The following is a 14,866-nucleotide window of genomic DNA, read 5'->3' on the forward strand; positions in this document are numbered from 1 at the left end:
CAGATACCTATAAAATCAGTAATGGCAGTGGAATTAATAAGAATCAGTAGTATGTCTTCCAAAATAAGAACAAGGTGCATTAGCATGGCTAAGAAGAGCTGCGTCAAGAACATACAAAATTTGGCAGTTCTTTGTACAGGACAAAGGATACCTGTGGGTCTCTCTGCCAAAGGGTATTGTGAACGATGAAAACTCTAACACAGGCTCAAGACAAGCTCACGAAGGAGAAATCCAGTGTCAAATACAAAGAAAGTAGAATCTACCCCTACTTCAGGATGTCCCTGAGCTAAGTCATAACCTTACAAGTACCATGTGTGCCTGCCCTGCCTGCATTCTTTCCTAGGCACTTCTTTGCTGCTGTTGCTGAGGACTTACATGAACCTCTGGCCTGATCTGGCACAGTCATGCCAATGTTATGTTTAGCATCTACTTGCAGAAAAAATTCCTGGTAATAGCTTCAAATTCACTTTGTGGGGAAAGGCTGGATGGAAAGCAGCTTTGCAGAAAAGGCCTTGGTGAAGAAGCAGCTGGCCAAGGGCCAGCAATGTGCCCTTGCAGCAAAGGCAGCTAAAGCATCCTGGGCTCAGTCAGGAAGGGTGTTGCCAGAAGGTCAAGGGAGCTGATCCTTCCACCCTGCTCAGCACTGGTGAGGCCACACCTGGAGTGCTGTGCCCAGTTTTGTGCTCTCCTGTACAAGGAAGACAGGAACATAATGGAAAGACTCTGGCAAAATGTATTGAGGGACTGGAGCATCTGTCATACAAGGAGAAGCTGAGAGCTGGGACTGTTTAGTCTGTGGAACAGAGGGGAGATCTCATCAATCAATACATGATAGTAAAGTGTAAAGAAGATGGAACCAGACTCTTCTCAGTGGTAACCAGGGACTGGATGGGCACTGAAACCCAAGAAATTCCATGTAAACGTCAGTAAAAGGTTTGTTTATTGTAAGGGTGAGCAAACAATGGAAGAGGTTGGACAGAGGTTGTTCCATCTTTGGAGACACTCAAACCCCAGATGGATACAGAGTTGGCAGCCTGCTCTAGCTGAAGTTGGAGTAGAAGATCTCCCAAGATTCTGGTATGTGGCTGATACCTCCCCAGCTGCATTTACCATAATAACTTCTCCCCCAAAATAGCAAGGCCTTCCTAGGGAAATGTCACAATCTATACTAATCATGGAAAACAAGAGTCACCAAGCAGCCTACAGTCAATTTGCTGGCCCAGCCTAGGTGACTTAAACCCAGGTGAGTGGGAAGCTTGTTTTTCCAACTCCAGTTAGAGAGTACTATGTGACTGTGAAACCTTTCTGAAAGGCTGCCAAACTGAAGTTTTGTGATGCAGATGACAAGTGAAAAAGAAAGCTCATGATTAGCACAACCTTTGTTACCTGTATATTCTATTTGATTTAATTATGGAACAAATCAAGTATATGTTCACTAGATTATGTTTTCTGCCCAGTTATGTGGACACATTACAAAGACTGATTTTAACCTTCAAAAAACCTCACCAAAGAAACCCCCAATATATTTTTCGGTTTGTTTTGCTATCAAGCATAGGGATGAAGTAATGCAGACAGCTACGTGGCATTCTGAAAACAACTTTATTATCCTTGCCCCAGCCTTCAAGAGAAGTGAGGAATCGTTATAATCTTCCACTGCATTCAATAAGATCCAAGTGTGAATCAAGCAATCTTTTATCCTTTGTTTTGATGGTATTGTTTGTTGTTTTCATTAAATCTGGCACAGTGATAGAGATGAGGGTGCCCATTTCCTTCCCTTTTAAATATGAGATCCTTTTTCTTCCTTTCTGAACTAAAACATGTTGAGATTTGCTCTGACTTGACAAAGTGCTATGTGACATGCATGCTGTGCAGGAGTCTTCTGAATATCTGAGAATCTTTTTTACTTTATCTTGGAATATTACATATGGAGCTTTAGGACTCCAATCCAACATGCTGGCATTGATTTTCTCCTCCTCTGAATCAAAAGTGAGAATGGTACTGAATGCACTGTGGCTGGGAACCAGCAAATTTCATTGTCTTTCTCTAGTTACATACAGGTAGGTGGATTTGTATGTTGCTTTACGTGGAAGTGTCATCTGCCCCAGCTTATATTTTCTGACTTGGCTGGGCACATGTCAGTTTTGTCATCACTGTCCCAGAGCTGTGTATAGCGTGATGTTACATAACCAAATTTGGTACATACTGAAAGAAGTAAGCCATAGTTATTGGCTGTAGAAATGTGCTGTCAGAGCTCACGGTGTAAGACAAGGAGATAGGGACCAAGCTCTTGTTTCTAGACCAGCAAAGACACCTGCTCAGTAGAAACTTCATCAGCCTCCCTGGGAGGGAGAAATGTTCTACAATCCTTGCAAGCAGGTCCCAGAAGGAGCCTGTGAAAGGGAAGAAGAAAAAAACCAGGGCTTTTCTGGAAAAGAGGATGGATAACAGAAATGTGTGAGAAAAAATCAGGAGAAAAAATGTGGAAAAAAAACCTTAGCAAGTTGTATTTATTAAAGAAAACTTGGTCTCATAATATGTACAATTTGTAAGGGCCAAGCCAAGCTAATTGTTTTTGCCAACCAAAAGAGTAGTTCGACACTTCACCAGGAGTTCTTTAGTACATAAGCATGCTCCAAATAGCCCCAAACCCTGATTTTGCATCGTTTTTTTGTTTCCAAATGAAAACAGAACACCTCAATAAATACACTTCCTAATATTAGTTATTAGCCAGTAGTAATTGTATGGCCAGACTTCACGAACGCAGATTTGGGCAGGGCTCTCCCCACGTGGGTGTGCCCTTCCAGCCTGCACAGTGGATTTTTTAGGTGAGGCACAGCGTGCGCAGAACTGGTCCCACCGTTTAAGTCCCAAGGTCCATTTGCCACGGCCGAGCGAGCTTGGACAGTGACAGGGAAGTCCCTGGGACTGTCACAGTCCCCGGTACTAACCGGGGCTGACCCTGCTGAGCATCTGAGATCTGAGGGGATGGGATGGCAGAAAGGCATTGAACTGCCAGGGGACGGTCCCACTGAGACTCGAACTCAGGTCCTTGGGATTCAGAGTCCAGAGTGCTCTCCTGTACACCACAGGACCGCACCTCCAGTAGTATTTATTCACCCTGTAAAGGCCAATCAAATGGTGGATTGCTAATACAGGCTTAAGGATCCTCAGAAACTGCAGGTGTTACCAGAAGCAGCACACCTATACGGTACTTTCAAAGCGCCTGTGGTGTGCTGACCGGGGTATCGGACACCAGGTGCCTGAGGCCCCTGTGCTGAAGCACACCTTGCTACCCACCTCACTGGATGCACGCAGCACGACAGCTCTGCTGCACAGCACGGCTCTTCCACACAGCAGTGTGTGTATGTGGAAAGCACACTGATTTGACAGCTATGGTAAACACCCTACAGTCACTGTAAAACAGCCATTTTCAGCTAAGCGGAGAAAGAGCTTGTGTGCATTCTGGTGGTGACTACCCTGTGTAAAGGAGAAGTTACTGACACCCAGTGGACTCATTCATTGCTAGATCTGTGCCCTTCATTTAAAGCCAGCAACACTCTTTAGGTTGGAAGTTTCCAAATATAGCTTTGGCAACCCACTTCTGAGAGCCCAGGGGAAGAGACATGACTACTTTGCTAATTGATGCTGATACACCAGGGAGGATTGGCACTGTCTGCAGCAGTTTTCCCTTGAAGTGGACTAGGTCAGTTGGATGGCACCAAGTCAAACAATAATTCTCATAACCAGACCATCTTTCTCTAAATTATTACATATCCACAATAATATTACTACAGTGGGAAAACTCAGACTGGGACGACCAGCACTGAAACATGTGTGAATTCAATTCCAGCTGCCTGAGTATGTGTCTTGCATAATTTCAAACCCCTTGGACTAACTAGCAAACAATCTGTTTTGGCCTCTGGAATAATCCAAGACATATATTTCCCTCTGGTAGGGGACTGAACATAATGTGCTGAAGAACTTGCATTTTTAATAGAAGTACAGCTAGTATTTGGCTAATTCATACATTTCAGGAAGGCATTCAGTTTTCTTCTGATAGCCTTGAGGAGATTCAGAATTTACCACTTGTTACATTATATCCTCAACTGCATAAACCCAGTCTTAAGCTCTTCATGGGGACAGTCTCATTCAGTACACAGGACAAAAATCACTTAGCTAGCAGCCATTCAATATTTTATTTTTGCCCTTTTTCTTTGATGCATAGCCCTAAAAGCCTTGTTTACTGCACATTATTCCAGCTTTATTCTGAAGGCAGAATGATTAATTTCTTTACATGCTTTTCTATAGTGCTCATCAGATGTTTCTAACTTGTTATGTGCAATTTCCTAGCTTTTGGAAAAACATACAAAGGAGTGCCATTATGTGGCATCATATAATGCTGCCATGATTCAAATCAGCAGGGATAGACCAGACCTTGCTATCTTAGCTAACAGGTGTAAACCACAGGCTGCCAGCATGGCCAAGATAAAGGAGATGAGGCACATGCTCAAGCAAGTGATTTTCACTTCGATTTGCTGGCACCAGGATAGGAAGAATCAGAATCTTAAGGAGACCGAAGGATATGGAAACGAAGTACAGGTTCCCAGTCCTCTGCCACTCTCATAAGGTTGACCCCTTTAATTAGTCCTTTCCAACATGCCCACCCCTCAATCCATGTGTCATCTTCTCTACTCAGTCTTATCCAGTGTTACCCATCTTACCCTATTTTCTGTCTATGCTTATTTCTCTCACTTTGTTATTGAGTTTATCTTTTCTTTTCCATACTTGCTTAGAGACTGAGTCTCTGCCTCCAAATTTCCTATCTTACTGTCTTTTTCAACTCTCTTTACTTTCATCATTTGATGAAGATATTGTCATCGAATACTCTGAATTGGAACGGACACACAAGGGTCATCAAAGTCCATCTCCTGACCTAACACTGCACACGACAGCCCCAAGAATCACACCATGTGCCTGTGAGCATTGCTCAAACACTTCCAGAACTCTGTCAGGCTTGGTGCTGTGACCCCTTCTCTGGGGAGCCTATTCCAGTGTCCAAACTCTCTGCGTGGAGAACCTTTTTCTAATATCCAACCTAAGCCTTCCACGACACAACTTCAGGCCATTTCCTCAGATCCTAACACTGGTCATCAGAGACAAAAGAAATCAGTGTCTGCCTCTTCATGTCTCCTCAGGAGGAAGCTGTAGACAACTATGAGGTCTCCCCTCAAGTCTTCTCCAGGCTGAACAAGCCAAGTAACTTCAGCTGCTCCTCATGCAGCTTCCTCTCTAGACTCTTCAACATATTCTTGCCCTCCTTTGGAAACTCTCTAACAATTTAATATTGTTCTTGTATTGAGATGCCCAAAACTGCACACAATAACCAAGGTGAGGCTGCCCCAGTGCAGAGCAGAGCAGAGCAGAGCAGAGCAGGACAATCCCCTCCCTCGACCGACTGGTGATGCTGTGCTTGATGCCCTCAGGACACAGTTGGCCCTCCTGGCTTCCAGGGCACTGCTGGCTCACATTCAACTTGCCATCAACCACCTCCTTCTGTGAAGCAGCTTTCCAGCCTTCCATCCCCCACCCTGTATGTACACCCAGAGTTTCCCCAGGGCACATGCCCTCACAAACCCATCCTGTGACCAATGACAGTGTTGTCTTTCAGGTGTTTTTCAGTAGCTCTCAGAAAAATGCTCTCTGTAATTTTACCTGTCACTGAAGTGAGACTGACAAGCCCATATTTACCAGGGTCATCCCTCTTGCCCTTCTTGAAAATAACTGGAGTTTGAGGGGAATGAGCATTCACAGGCTCCTCAGAAATTTCAGAAATATGTATCTGCTAAGCACATATCTGTTATTTAAAGGTTACAACTTAGATAATATGGCAAGGATTTTCTTAGGGATGGCAAAAAGGATATTAACACGTTATCCATTCCTTGCAAAACCTGGAGACACTATGGCACAGTAAATCAGATGTCACAGAAGCCTTTAAAGTCTCTTCTGTAGCCTCATTTTCACAAACAGTTAAGACATGTTGGGATGACATTTTCTGAAGTAAACTGAGCCAGAGCAGATGTGCATCTCAGAAATTTTTATTCCAAATTACTAGAGTTTCAGAAAATTGCAAGCAACTGAAATGAGAAGACACAGAATGTGGTTGTGTCCATAAAATCAGACAAAAATTAAAGTTGTTAGTATTGTGTTGGCATCTAACTTGATGGCTGTGCTGGTATCAGTGACTTCTTTGAAATAATGACACTGAGTGACTGAATTTGTAAAGGCTGTATTACAACAGCAAAGTAATACTGTTACCCCACATCAGCTTGATATGTGTATAGCTGTTTTGTAACGTTCTCCTGACATATGCATAATTTTCTGTTTTTGTACTGAACATTAATTTTTACCAAATATCTCATCTCTTGCCAGGAAGTTCTACTATTTTCTTTGTCCTCCTAATACTCCTTCAGTTTTGCACTAACACCCCTTCAGTTTTTGAGATACCAACAAACCTCATCAGGACCAAATTTATGGCAGGAGACACAAATCTGCTAACAAAGACCCTAAGCAGTTGCATGGACACAGAATTCCTGTAAAAATTAAATTAGAGAAGACAGACTTCTAAAATTCCAGAGAGAGCTTGTGAGGGCTACAGTTAAGACATATCACTGATGAAATTTGATTAACTGTTCTGATTTCACAAGAGAAGTGGATTTTGGTCTTCCACAAAGCTCCCTGTATTATTATTATTGTTAATAAACTCTAGGCCCTGTGTCTGGAAAACAGTTTGTTTTGGGCTTGGTGCCACAGCAAAAAAACCTTACTGGGTAGGAGTGTTACCAAAGAAATCCCACAAATGTGGAGTCACTGCCCCTACACAAGACTGAGACTAAGCTGCAGCTTATGAGAGCAACAGATTAGTTTCATTGTAAACTCATAGTTTATCTTGATTTGAGTAGAGCCAAGACACCAGTTGCAGGTTTACAAACCCCATATATATAGATAGATAGATACAGGTATATCTATATACCTATATTTTATAGGCTATAGTCATTTAGTTCAGATCTTCAAACATCAGTGTACTGCTTATTTAAAATGCGTAACAGCAGGAAAAGCAGCAAAGACAAGGCAGTGAATTGACTTCCAAAACTATCAGCCTTTGTCAATTAAAATATTTACTTTTGACACAAGTGCTAATTAGTTAAAAACATTCAATCCAGTCTTAAAATAGAGGTTCAAACTACCCAATTTATTCTTGGAACACTCACTTGCTCTCAGGATTAGGAAGACAATGGCATCCAGAGCAAGCATGAGCCCTCTCCCCTCTTATTACAGTTAATCAGGAACATAAATACTATAATGGAGCTGAGCCCCTGCAAACTCACCAGGCTGTTCATAATTTCCACTCCAGCTGGATTCACTGTGAGCGCTTCATCATACAATTGCTTTGCCTCCTCCAAATTGCCTTTCATCTCTGCAAACCTCCCACGCATGTACAGTACAGCATGAGATGTGGGGAAAAGACTAGCTGCCTCCTGGATACAAAAGCCTGCTTCTTTGAGATGCTGCTGTTCCATGAAGAGTTCAGCTAAAAAAAAAATCAAAAAACCAAACCATAAAAATTAAGCAAACCCCCCCCTACCATTAGAGGAAATACAGAAGAGATCTTTCTTCATATTAATTATATATCATCTCCCTTAAGCATATTAAAACATGAGGCCCGATCCTGCACAATGCTTACTACTATGGTTAGTGCTTACTATCACGACTGGGTTCACTGAATGGATCTTTTCCTAATGCTATAGGCTCTATACAGGTATTTCATGGACATCTTAGGTGGTGTCCTGACAGAGGACAGCCTTAAGGATTCCTCCACTGGGAATGTAAACAGTGATGAACTGATCTCTAAGGAAGCAGAGCTGGTAGCTACTTGGAGTCATCATATGTATTTCCAAATAATCTGGGAAAAAAAAAAGAACAGAATAAGATATCACTGTAAACTGAGAACTTCAAACATGTCAGAGTAATAGGATACATCTGAGCTGGTCATTGGATAACTTACTTATTTCCACATTTAAAAAGATGATAAAAGTGTTTCTCTCTGCTTATTTGTCAAGTTTATGAGATAGTTGCCTCTTAACTTTTCAGAGACTGTTAAAATCAAAAGGCTTTTATAATACAGACTTACTTATATTGTGCATTCACCCATTGACTTCCTCAAACATTACAGAAAAACAAAATATAGCTCTTGGAAGAGTCTGCCCATTTACTTTCTTGAACTATCAGCAACTACCGTAGTGGTTTTCATAGGAAAAAATGTAACAGGCATACTCATGTACTTGAATGTCAACTTGTTAATAAAATAATTTCTCATGAGAAACAAAAATTTCATAACACATCTCATAGTTGAACTCTAACATTACCCAGGATTTGGACCAGATGATTGTTGACTGGATGATTGTTGTGTTGGACTGGATGAGTTTTGTAGGTCTCTTCCAACTGAAATAGTCTATTCTAATTCTAGATTTATTGGGTACTACATTCTTTCAAAAGGTCAGAAGCGATACTCAGTTGTCACTGCCACATGTAACTGAAAAGGGAAACTGTGTTTTATATATATATATATACACACACACCTACACCTGTATGCACATATGTATATAAAATAATTCTCTCTCTTCAAACAGCAGTCATTGCTCTTTGGTCCATAACCTGCTTGTGTTCTACATGTTCTTAGTCCAAAAACTCCGTGGTTTTTTGTTTTTTTTTTAATTGATGTGGTAATGCAGTAAGTACTGATGGTTCAAGAGCCCAATTCAAAATTACTAATTCAGGCTCCAGATTTAGAAAAATGATTCTGAAATTAGACACCACCTTAAATGCCTTGACTTTTAAAGGCAGAGAATATTTTCAGGAAGTCTGCGTGAGGAGGGAAATTAGCGTGACAATTTCTCTTAACAAGCTTTGGAAGTCTGTCAGTTTCCAAACACCAGGAGACCCAGATGACTGTGGGACTTGGCATGGTGACATGGAGCTTGCTGGGCAGAGGTGAGCAGGAAAGCATTTCAAAGGCACTCCTGCCTGACCATGGAAAGGCTCCTCCCTGTCCATCTGACATGAGACTGGGACCACAAATAGCATTTCTATTGGCACATTAAAATGATTCTGTACTGAAGTGACAGCATGGCTGAACACCCTTCTGCTTCTGAGGTGGTCCTCCTAGAAGAAGGGTGAGACATTGTCAAGAAAATGCTCAATTATTCCTTCACCATCCCTAGGCTGCGCTACAGATAAATGTCATTCTCCAAGGCTGTGAACATGAGCAAAATATTAGTTCCTTCATAAGAGTTACACTCTTTCGGAATGACTCATACACATTTCTCTCTGGTTAATCATAAAATCTCTGCATGCATCCCTTTCCTTGGCTCCAAGAGGTTGCAGCTACCTATAATAACAGAAAGAAAGGCCACATATCTTGTCAGGCTGAGCCTTATGCAAAAATTTGTGGGAGGACAATATTTCTTTGCAATTCCAAGGCACAGATCATTTTCCTGCCAAGTGCTGCATAGCAGCTGATGCTGTGCATGTGGCATTAATGAGGATAGGGATGTGCAAAGAGGCAATTCACAGCCTGAAGACGCGCTTCATTTGCAAAGTTAGAGCAAACTTAGCAGCAGAAAAGAAGGGGTGAAATCCTGAAGTCAACAGAAGTTCTGGATACTGCCATATTAAAAACTCTATTAGTAACTAACAGCATCACATGACTTGTTTTATTTTAGAAGAGAATTTGGAGTAAAGGGGTTTAGATGTGAAATCATGCACAGCCAGTGATGCAGTGCATACAAAATGAGAGTACTTATTTTTTCAATGCTGCCTGTAAATCTTCTTCAGTAATAACAATTATTTAGAGGAAGTGCAGAAACACAGAATCTAAAAGAGATCTACAAATTGTATTTTATGGTATAGTAATGTAGATTATTAAAGTTCAGTCCATTTCTTTGGAGGCTCAATAGTCAATAAAATGATTTAATGGTGTGGGAGGTCTAATTTGCATAAAAAAGAATTAGAAGGGTGCCTTTTGGTTACAAAAGGAGTGCAAAAATTTTTAGCTACCCAGCTAAAAATAGACATTAAAGGACTGCATTTAGGCCTACATTAAAATGTGTTTTCTGCAAACTCATTTCTCACTTCTATTACACACTCATTTTATTTACAGATTAACAAGCTACGCTTATGTAACATGGAATAAAAACACAGCTAGAGGCAGAAATCAAACCCAAAATACAAGTACCTATTAAAATTTTTGTGGTAATACCCCCAGTGGTACTTAAAGTACTGAAACACCTGCTTTTTTGTTGCCTGGGTTAGCAGCTTCCTGACCACTGGATTAATCAGCCTACCTCCTTATATAACCTAATCATTCAGTAAATAAACATCTAACTAAATTAGCAGCCCTCGTGAGGAAGTTCTATTACAGAGACCTGGCACCCAGCTCCACTGCAAAGCAGAGAGTATCTTCTCAGGCTGACATTGGTACCAAAGATCAGTAATTCCCATCCTGTGAAAGAGTCAATGCTTCAGGGAAACCATTTATGAACCTCTAATTGTTAGACTACATTGTACTTGGTACTGACATTCTTCAAAGCTTTGAACCCAAAGTCAAGCTTCCTTGCCCTCTCTTACTTAACACCATATTCATAAAAACTAAAAATTTACATTCTGTTTTGAACTCAGTCCCACCAAAAGCTCTCGGAATCTTACTGAGCAGAGAGACAATGATCCTGGATGTACCACTCTCCTATCAGCCTCTCTGGAGTAATGCTAGAAACCCTGACTGTGAATGGTATTAGGAAGTATTTCAGCACTTTTACCTATAGGTGTGGACTGAGACAATGCACTGCATGGATGGGCACAGACAGATTGAATCATGCACTACCTTCCTCATTCAGTAATTGAAGCCTGCACGGAGACCATGAGCAACTAACTTCAAGGTCCAGCCTAGCATGACTCATTCCTTTCTCAAATCCACTTCATGCTTCCCATCTGTGCTCTCTTGCAGTCCTCTCCAGCCTACTCTGCTCTTCTTCCAAACAGCTGTTGTGTCCTCTTGCGGCTATGGCCTCCTTTGTCTTGACTTGCAGCTAGACTGCTACACCAGTGTGAATGCTGGGCCCAGTTCCTGAGAGTGGCACGCATCTCCCCTCGGATTATTATTAGCTCCTAGTTCTTCCAGCTGTTTCTGCTAACATTTGAGCTCATCTACAGTGAAGATCCTTAATCAAGTGAAAACTGCCAGAAGCACATCATCTACTTGCTCTCCAAAGACCAGTAACAACACAGACCAAGAGCAATTCCTGGAACACTGATAAAGCCTGGTCTCCTACAATTAGCCCCCCTTTTTTATCTTCAAGATAAATTATTTGCAGAGTTCTGCTAAGGAGTCCATCAGAGGCACAGCAACAGTGTAATCCAGTCATGTCTGCATCACAGTGCTAGTCTGAGACACAGAGCTACTTAACATCACCTTAAACTCTGACTCTATTCCCCATTTCCTACGTGTTTCAAAGCAGTGTCAAGAGTGATAGCGCCTGTCATGCAGCAACAAACTAATTCTAGTCTAAAAAATCAAACAGATCTGAAATGTTTTTCTGCAATGTGAACAACCCAGGAGCTTCATTCCTTGTGAATCACATTTGGTGTTATCCAAGATGCAGCACTTAACTCCCACAGAGAAGACTGCTCCACATCTCTTGGTTGTGTGCCTGCCGGATTTAAAGCACCCTTCTCTCCCCCCAAATGTTACTGCACAGTGACACGGCCAGGGTAACACAGCCAAATGCCCAGCAGGATGGTACAATGGGGAGCAGCCCTTCACACTTCAGAAAGTGAGAATGCATATGTGAGGATGCGTGGGAAGGTGATTTCTGTTCCACATCATCTACCTACAGGAGCTATTAATGCTTGTTACTGCAGGAGCCCTTAGCCAGGCGGAAAGACCCACTCCTCTGAGACAGCTCTGCCTTCAGCAGTGACTACAGAACTATTACCATGACAAAGGGTTCCCCCACTGCCTTTCCTTTCTGGCAGGTGAGGTTTAGTCATTGTTCCATGCTATGACACTACTCTGCATGCAGTAGCTCGAGGATTTGTGGCAGCATAGACAGAAGATTCCTGAAGACCTATCCTGACTACAATAATTTCACTTGAAGCAAACATTTGATACATAAATGAAGTACAGAAATTGCCACGTGTTCCCATCCACCCGAACTCAGCCACTTGCTCTTCTGAGTGAGGCAACAGATTTACATCCTCAAGGGCTCTTTGCATGCAAATTGGTAGTTAACTTAAGTCCAGGGACCCTGTTTAAAATCACAAGGTTTGGGTCTTGCAGGGTCTGAAATGGCCACCAAGCTTCTTTATTTACAAATCCAGCATTAGAGCAAAAGTCTTTGTAAGCAGCACAGAACTGCCACAAGCTACCTTCTATTATACTACATGGAACAGTCAAAGCATGACGAAATACTACAAGATAGCTGATTCCTTTATGTGAAGTGGGGCCCTGTTCACTGGTGAGCTCTTTCCCAGCAGGGAGAAGGAAGCCACCATCTTCCTGGTAATTAGGTCAACCTTAAGGGTGACATAAAAATCCTTTTGTTGGAAGACCACTTTTTGGGCTTTCTTGTACCTGTTCTCAAAACACACATTGCTGGTTATCATTAAACAAAGGACTTCTAAGCCTTCATATTCCAGCCCTGTCAATTCCTATTTTGATTCCTACAAATAAACGTCCTACCTCCTTCTATATGAAGAAGTACACCTTGTAACTTGTCCAAACTTACTAAGCAGCTAAGGAAATGCTAGTATTTGGTACCCTCAGCCACTCTGGGTACCACTGGCAGTGCAACAGGTTTCTCTCTGTCTCGTGGCAAAGAACCCACAGAATGCTCAACAAAAAGCATTGGTAGCTGCTGCCTGTCTCCTTCTCAAGCGAGTGTTCAAGACACACGTGAACGCTTGCATGTTCCAGATTTCAAGAAATGGTATGTGCTCTTTGAGGACAGTCCATGCCGAAGGATTATCAGCCCACAAACTTTCATGCCCACTCCAGCAATGAGAAACATCCAGAAGACTCAGGAATTAAGGCAGCAATCCAAAATGCCCTGTACTGATAAGAGGCTATAAGAATCCTTTTGACTTCTTAAATTCATTGTTGATAGAAAATAAACTAAACCAAGCTGGAGAGTGTAGATCAAAACTTACTATCCCTCCTTGAGTATGTTCAGATGAAGAGGAATGAGGAATTTGGTGACCATCAGCCTCCACCAGAAAAGTCTAGAACACAGTTTGCTAAACCAGAAGGCTCAGCAGAACCACTGCTGGCTTCTTAACTTCACTAATAACATTTCAAAGGGGACCAAACCAGCTCACTTTACCATTTCTGTCTCCAGTGTGAAGCTTTCCCAAGAGTAAGTAAATACTGCAGGGGAGCCATCTTGGCAGTACACCTTTATTTTCCTCAGTAATAGCTGTGTAATAAAGGACTCCCTTCCTGCTCCCACTTGCCAGGCCCCAGCTATTCATAGTGCTTTGTGTCACTGTAAAGAGACACAAAAATTAGCAGCATTTATGGAGCTCAATAACTCAAGCAGTGGATGGGGACATTCTAAATCCAAAATTCTAAAATTTGAAAGCACTGGAAAAAAAAGGAAGAAAAATATTAGAATTGGTTCAACAATCAGTGCTGCAATACAGGACAGTACCTGATCTAGCTATTCTGGCAATGTCAATAAAGATGTCTCCCAGACCTGATAAACACCTTTAATAACAGAGTTAATAACTTGCAGGGGCTTAGGATCACTAAAAGCTTCGAGAAGGAAGGACATTTAAGTACCCATGCGCAGGCTGTGCAAACCCACGCTGTGCTGGGTGAGCTGAGGGGCAGCAGGGGAGGGCCTGGCTCCCCCCTTGGCTACTGCCAGTGTGCCACCTCTGCAGCCCTGGGCCAGCTGGGCTTGGAGATTCCGTCCCACCGGCCTCAATGACACATTCCCGTGGAACAAAGCACATCACCTCTATCACAGCTTTTTCCCAGGAACTGGCCCATATGGAATAAAATAAATAAATCACAATTGTTTTGTGAAGGGGAAGAAAGAAAGTTCCTGCTGTACATAACTCAAGGGAGCAGATGTTTTTCCATTAGCTCACTGTTCTCTGCTGCACTGGCTCTCTTTTCATTTCTTGCTGGTGACATGTTCATTATAATATTTTTTTTCCCTCCTAGGGTAACCTTTAGTGTGTTACTGAGACAGCAGGTAGCCCACTCCAGGCCTCCACTGTTTTTCTCCAAATGCTCCTTTAAATTAGCCTCAGGGTCTACCTGATGAGACAAGCTGAGCTTAGCAGGCATTTGGCCAAACTTAGATCAAATTACCAGACCTACTTTGCTGTGAGTGGCCATATTTGGTCAAGTATTGGGTTAGTCAAGAAGCTAAATTGTCAGATATAAAGTACTAGTAAAGACAAACAAAGTGGACATTGTAGTTAAAAGTAAGCTTAAAATAATAGAGTAATGGGAGCTGGAATATTAGAACTCTTATTAAAACTGGCTTGCAGCATTCTAAAATGCTCTGTGTAAATAGAGCATACAGTTATTACTGCCTGGAAATATAACCACACATACTTCAGATAAGAAATCACTCCAGTTACCCAAAGCGCTCTGAACTACTACCACTATTTCTTTTCAATACTGATGTGCTTTGCTATCTGGGTCAAAAGTGATCTTATAAAAATGTCAAATGAAGGTAAATTTTGGTCATAAATTTGAACAATTTTAAGTATATTTTCCTTAGCCAAACAGCATGACTCT

General features: G+C 41.9%; 1 protein-coding gene across 4 annotated transcripts in view; it reads right to left on the reverse strand.

Moving 5' to 3' along the window:
• Positions 1 to 14,866, reverse strand: part of TTC7A (tetratricopeptide repeat domain 7A) — a 176,389-nt gene that overhangs the window by 34,859 nt on the left and 126,664 nt on the right. For all 4 annotated transcript variants that reach the window (XM_071577114.1, XM_071577106.1, XM_071577097.1 and 1 more), the window contains one exon: positions 7,386 to 7,588. In XM_071577114.1, coding sequence (XP_071433215.1) covers positions 7,386 to 7,588 — 203 coding nt within the window. The remainder of the gene's footprint in view (positions 1 to 7,385; positions 7,589 to 14,866) is intronic.

The sequence above is a fragment of the Pithys albifrons genome, chromosome 2 (genome assembly GCF_047495875.1).
Source record: "Pithys albifrons albifrons isolate INPA30051 chromosome 2, PitAlb_v1, whole genome shotgun sequence".
Taxonomy (NCBI): domain Eukaryota; kingdom Metazoa; phylum Chordata; class Aves; order Passeriformes; family Thamnophilidae; genus Pithys; species Pithys albifrons.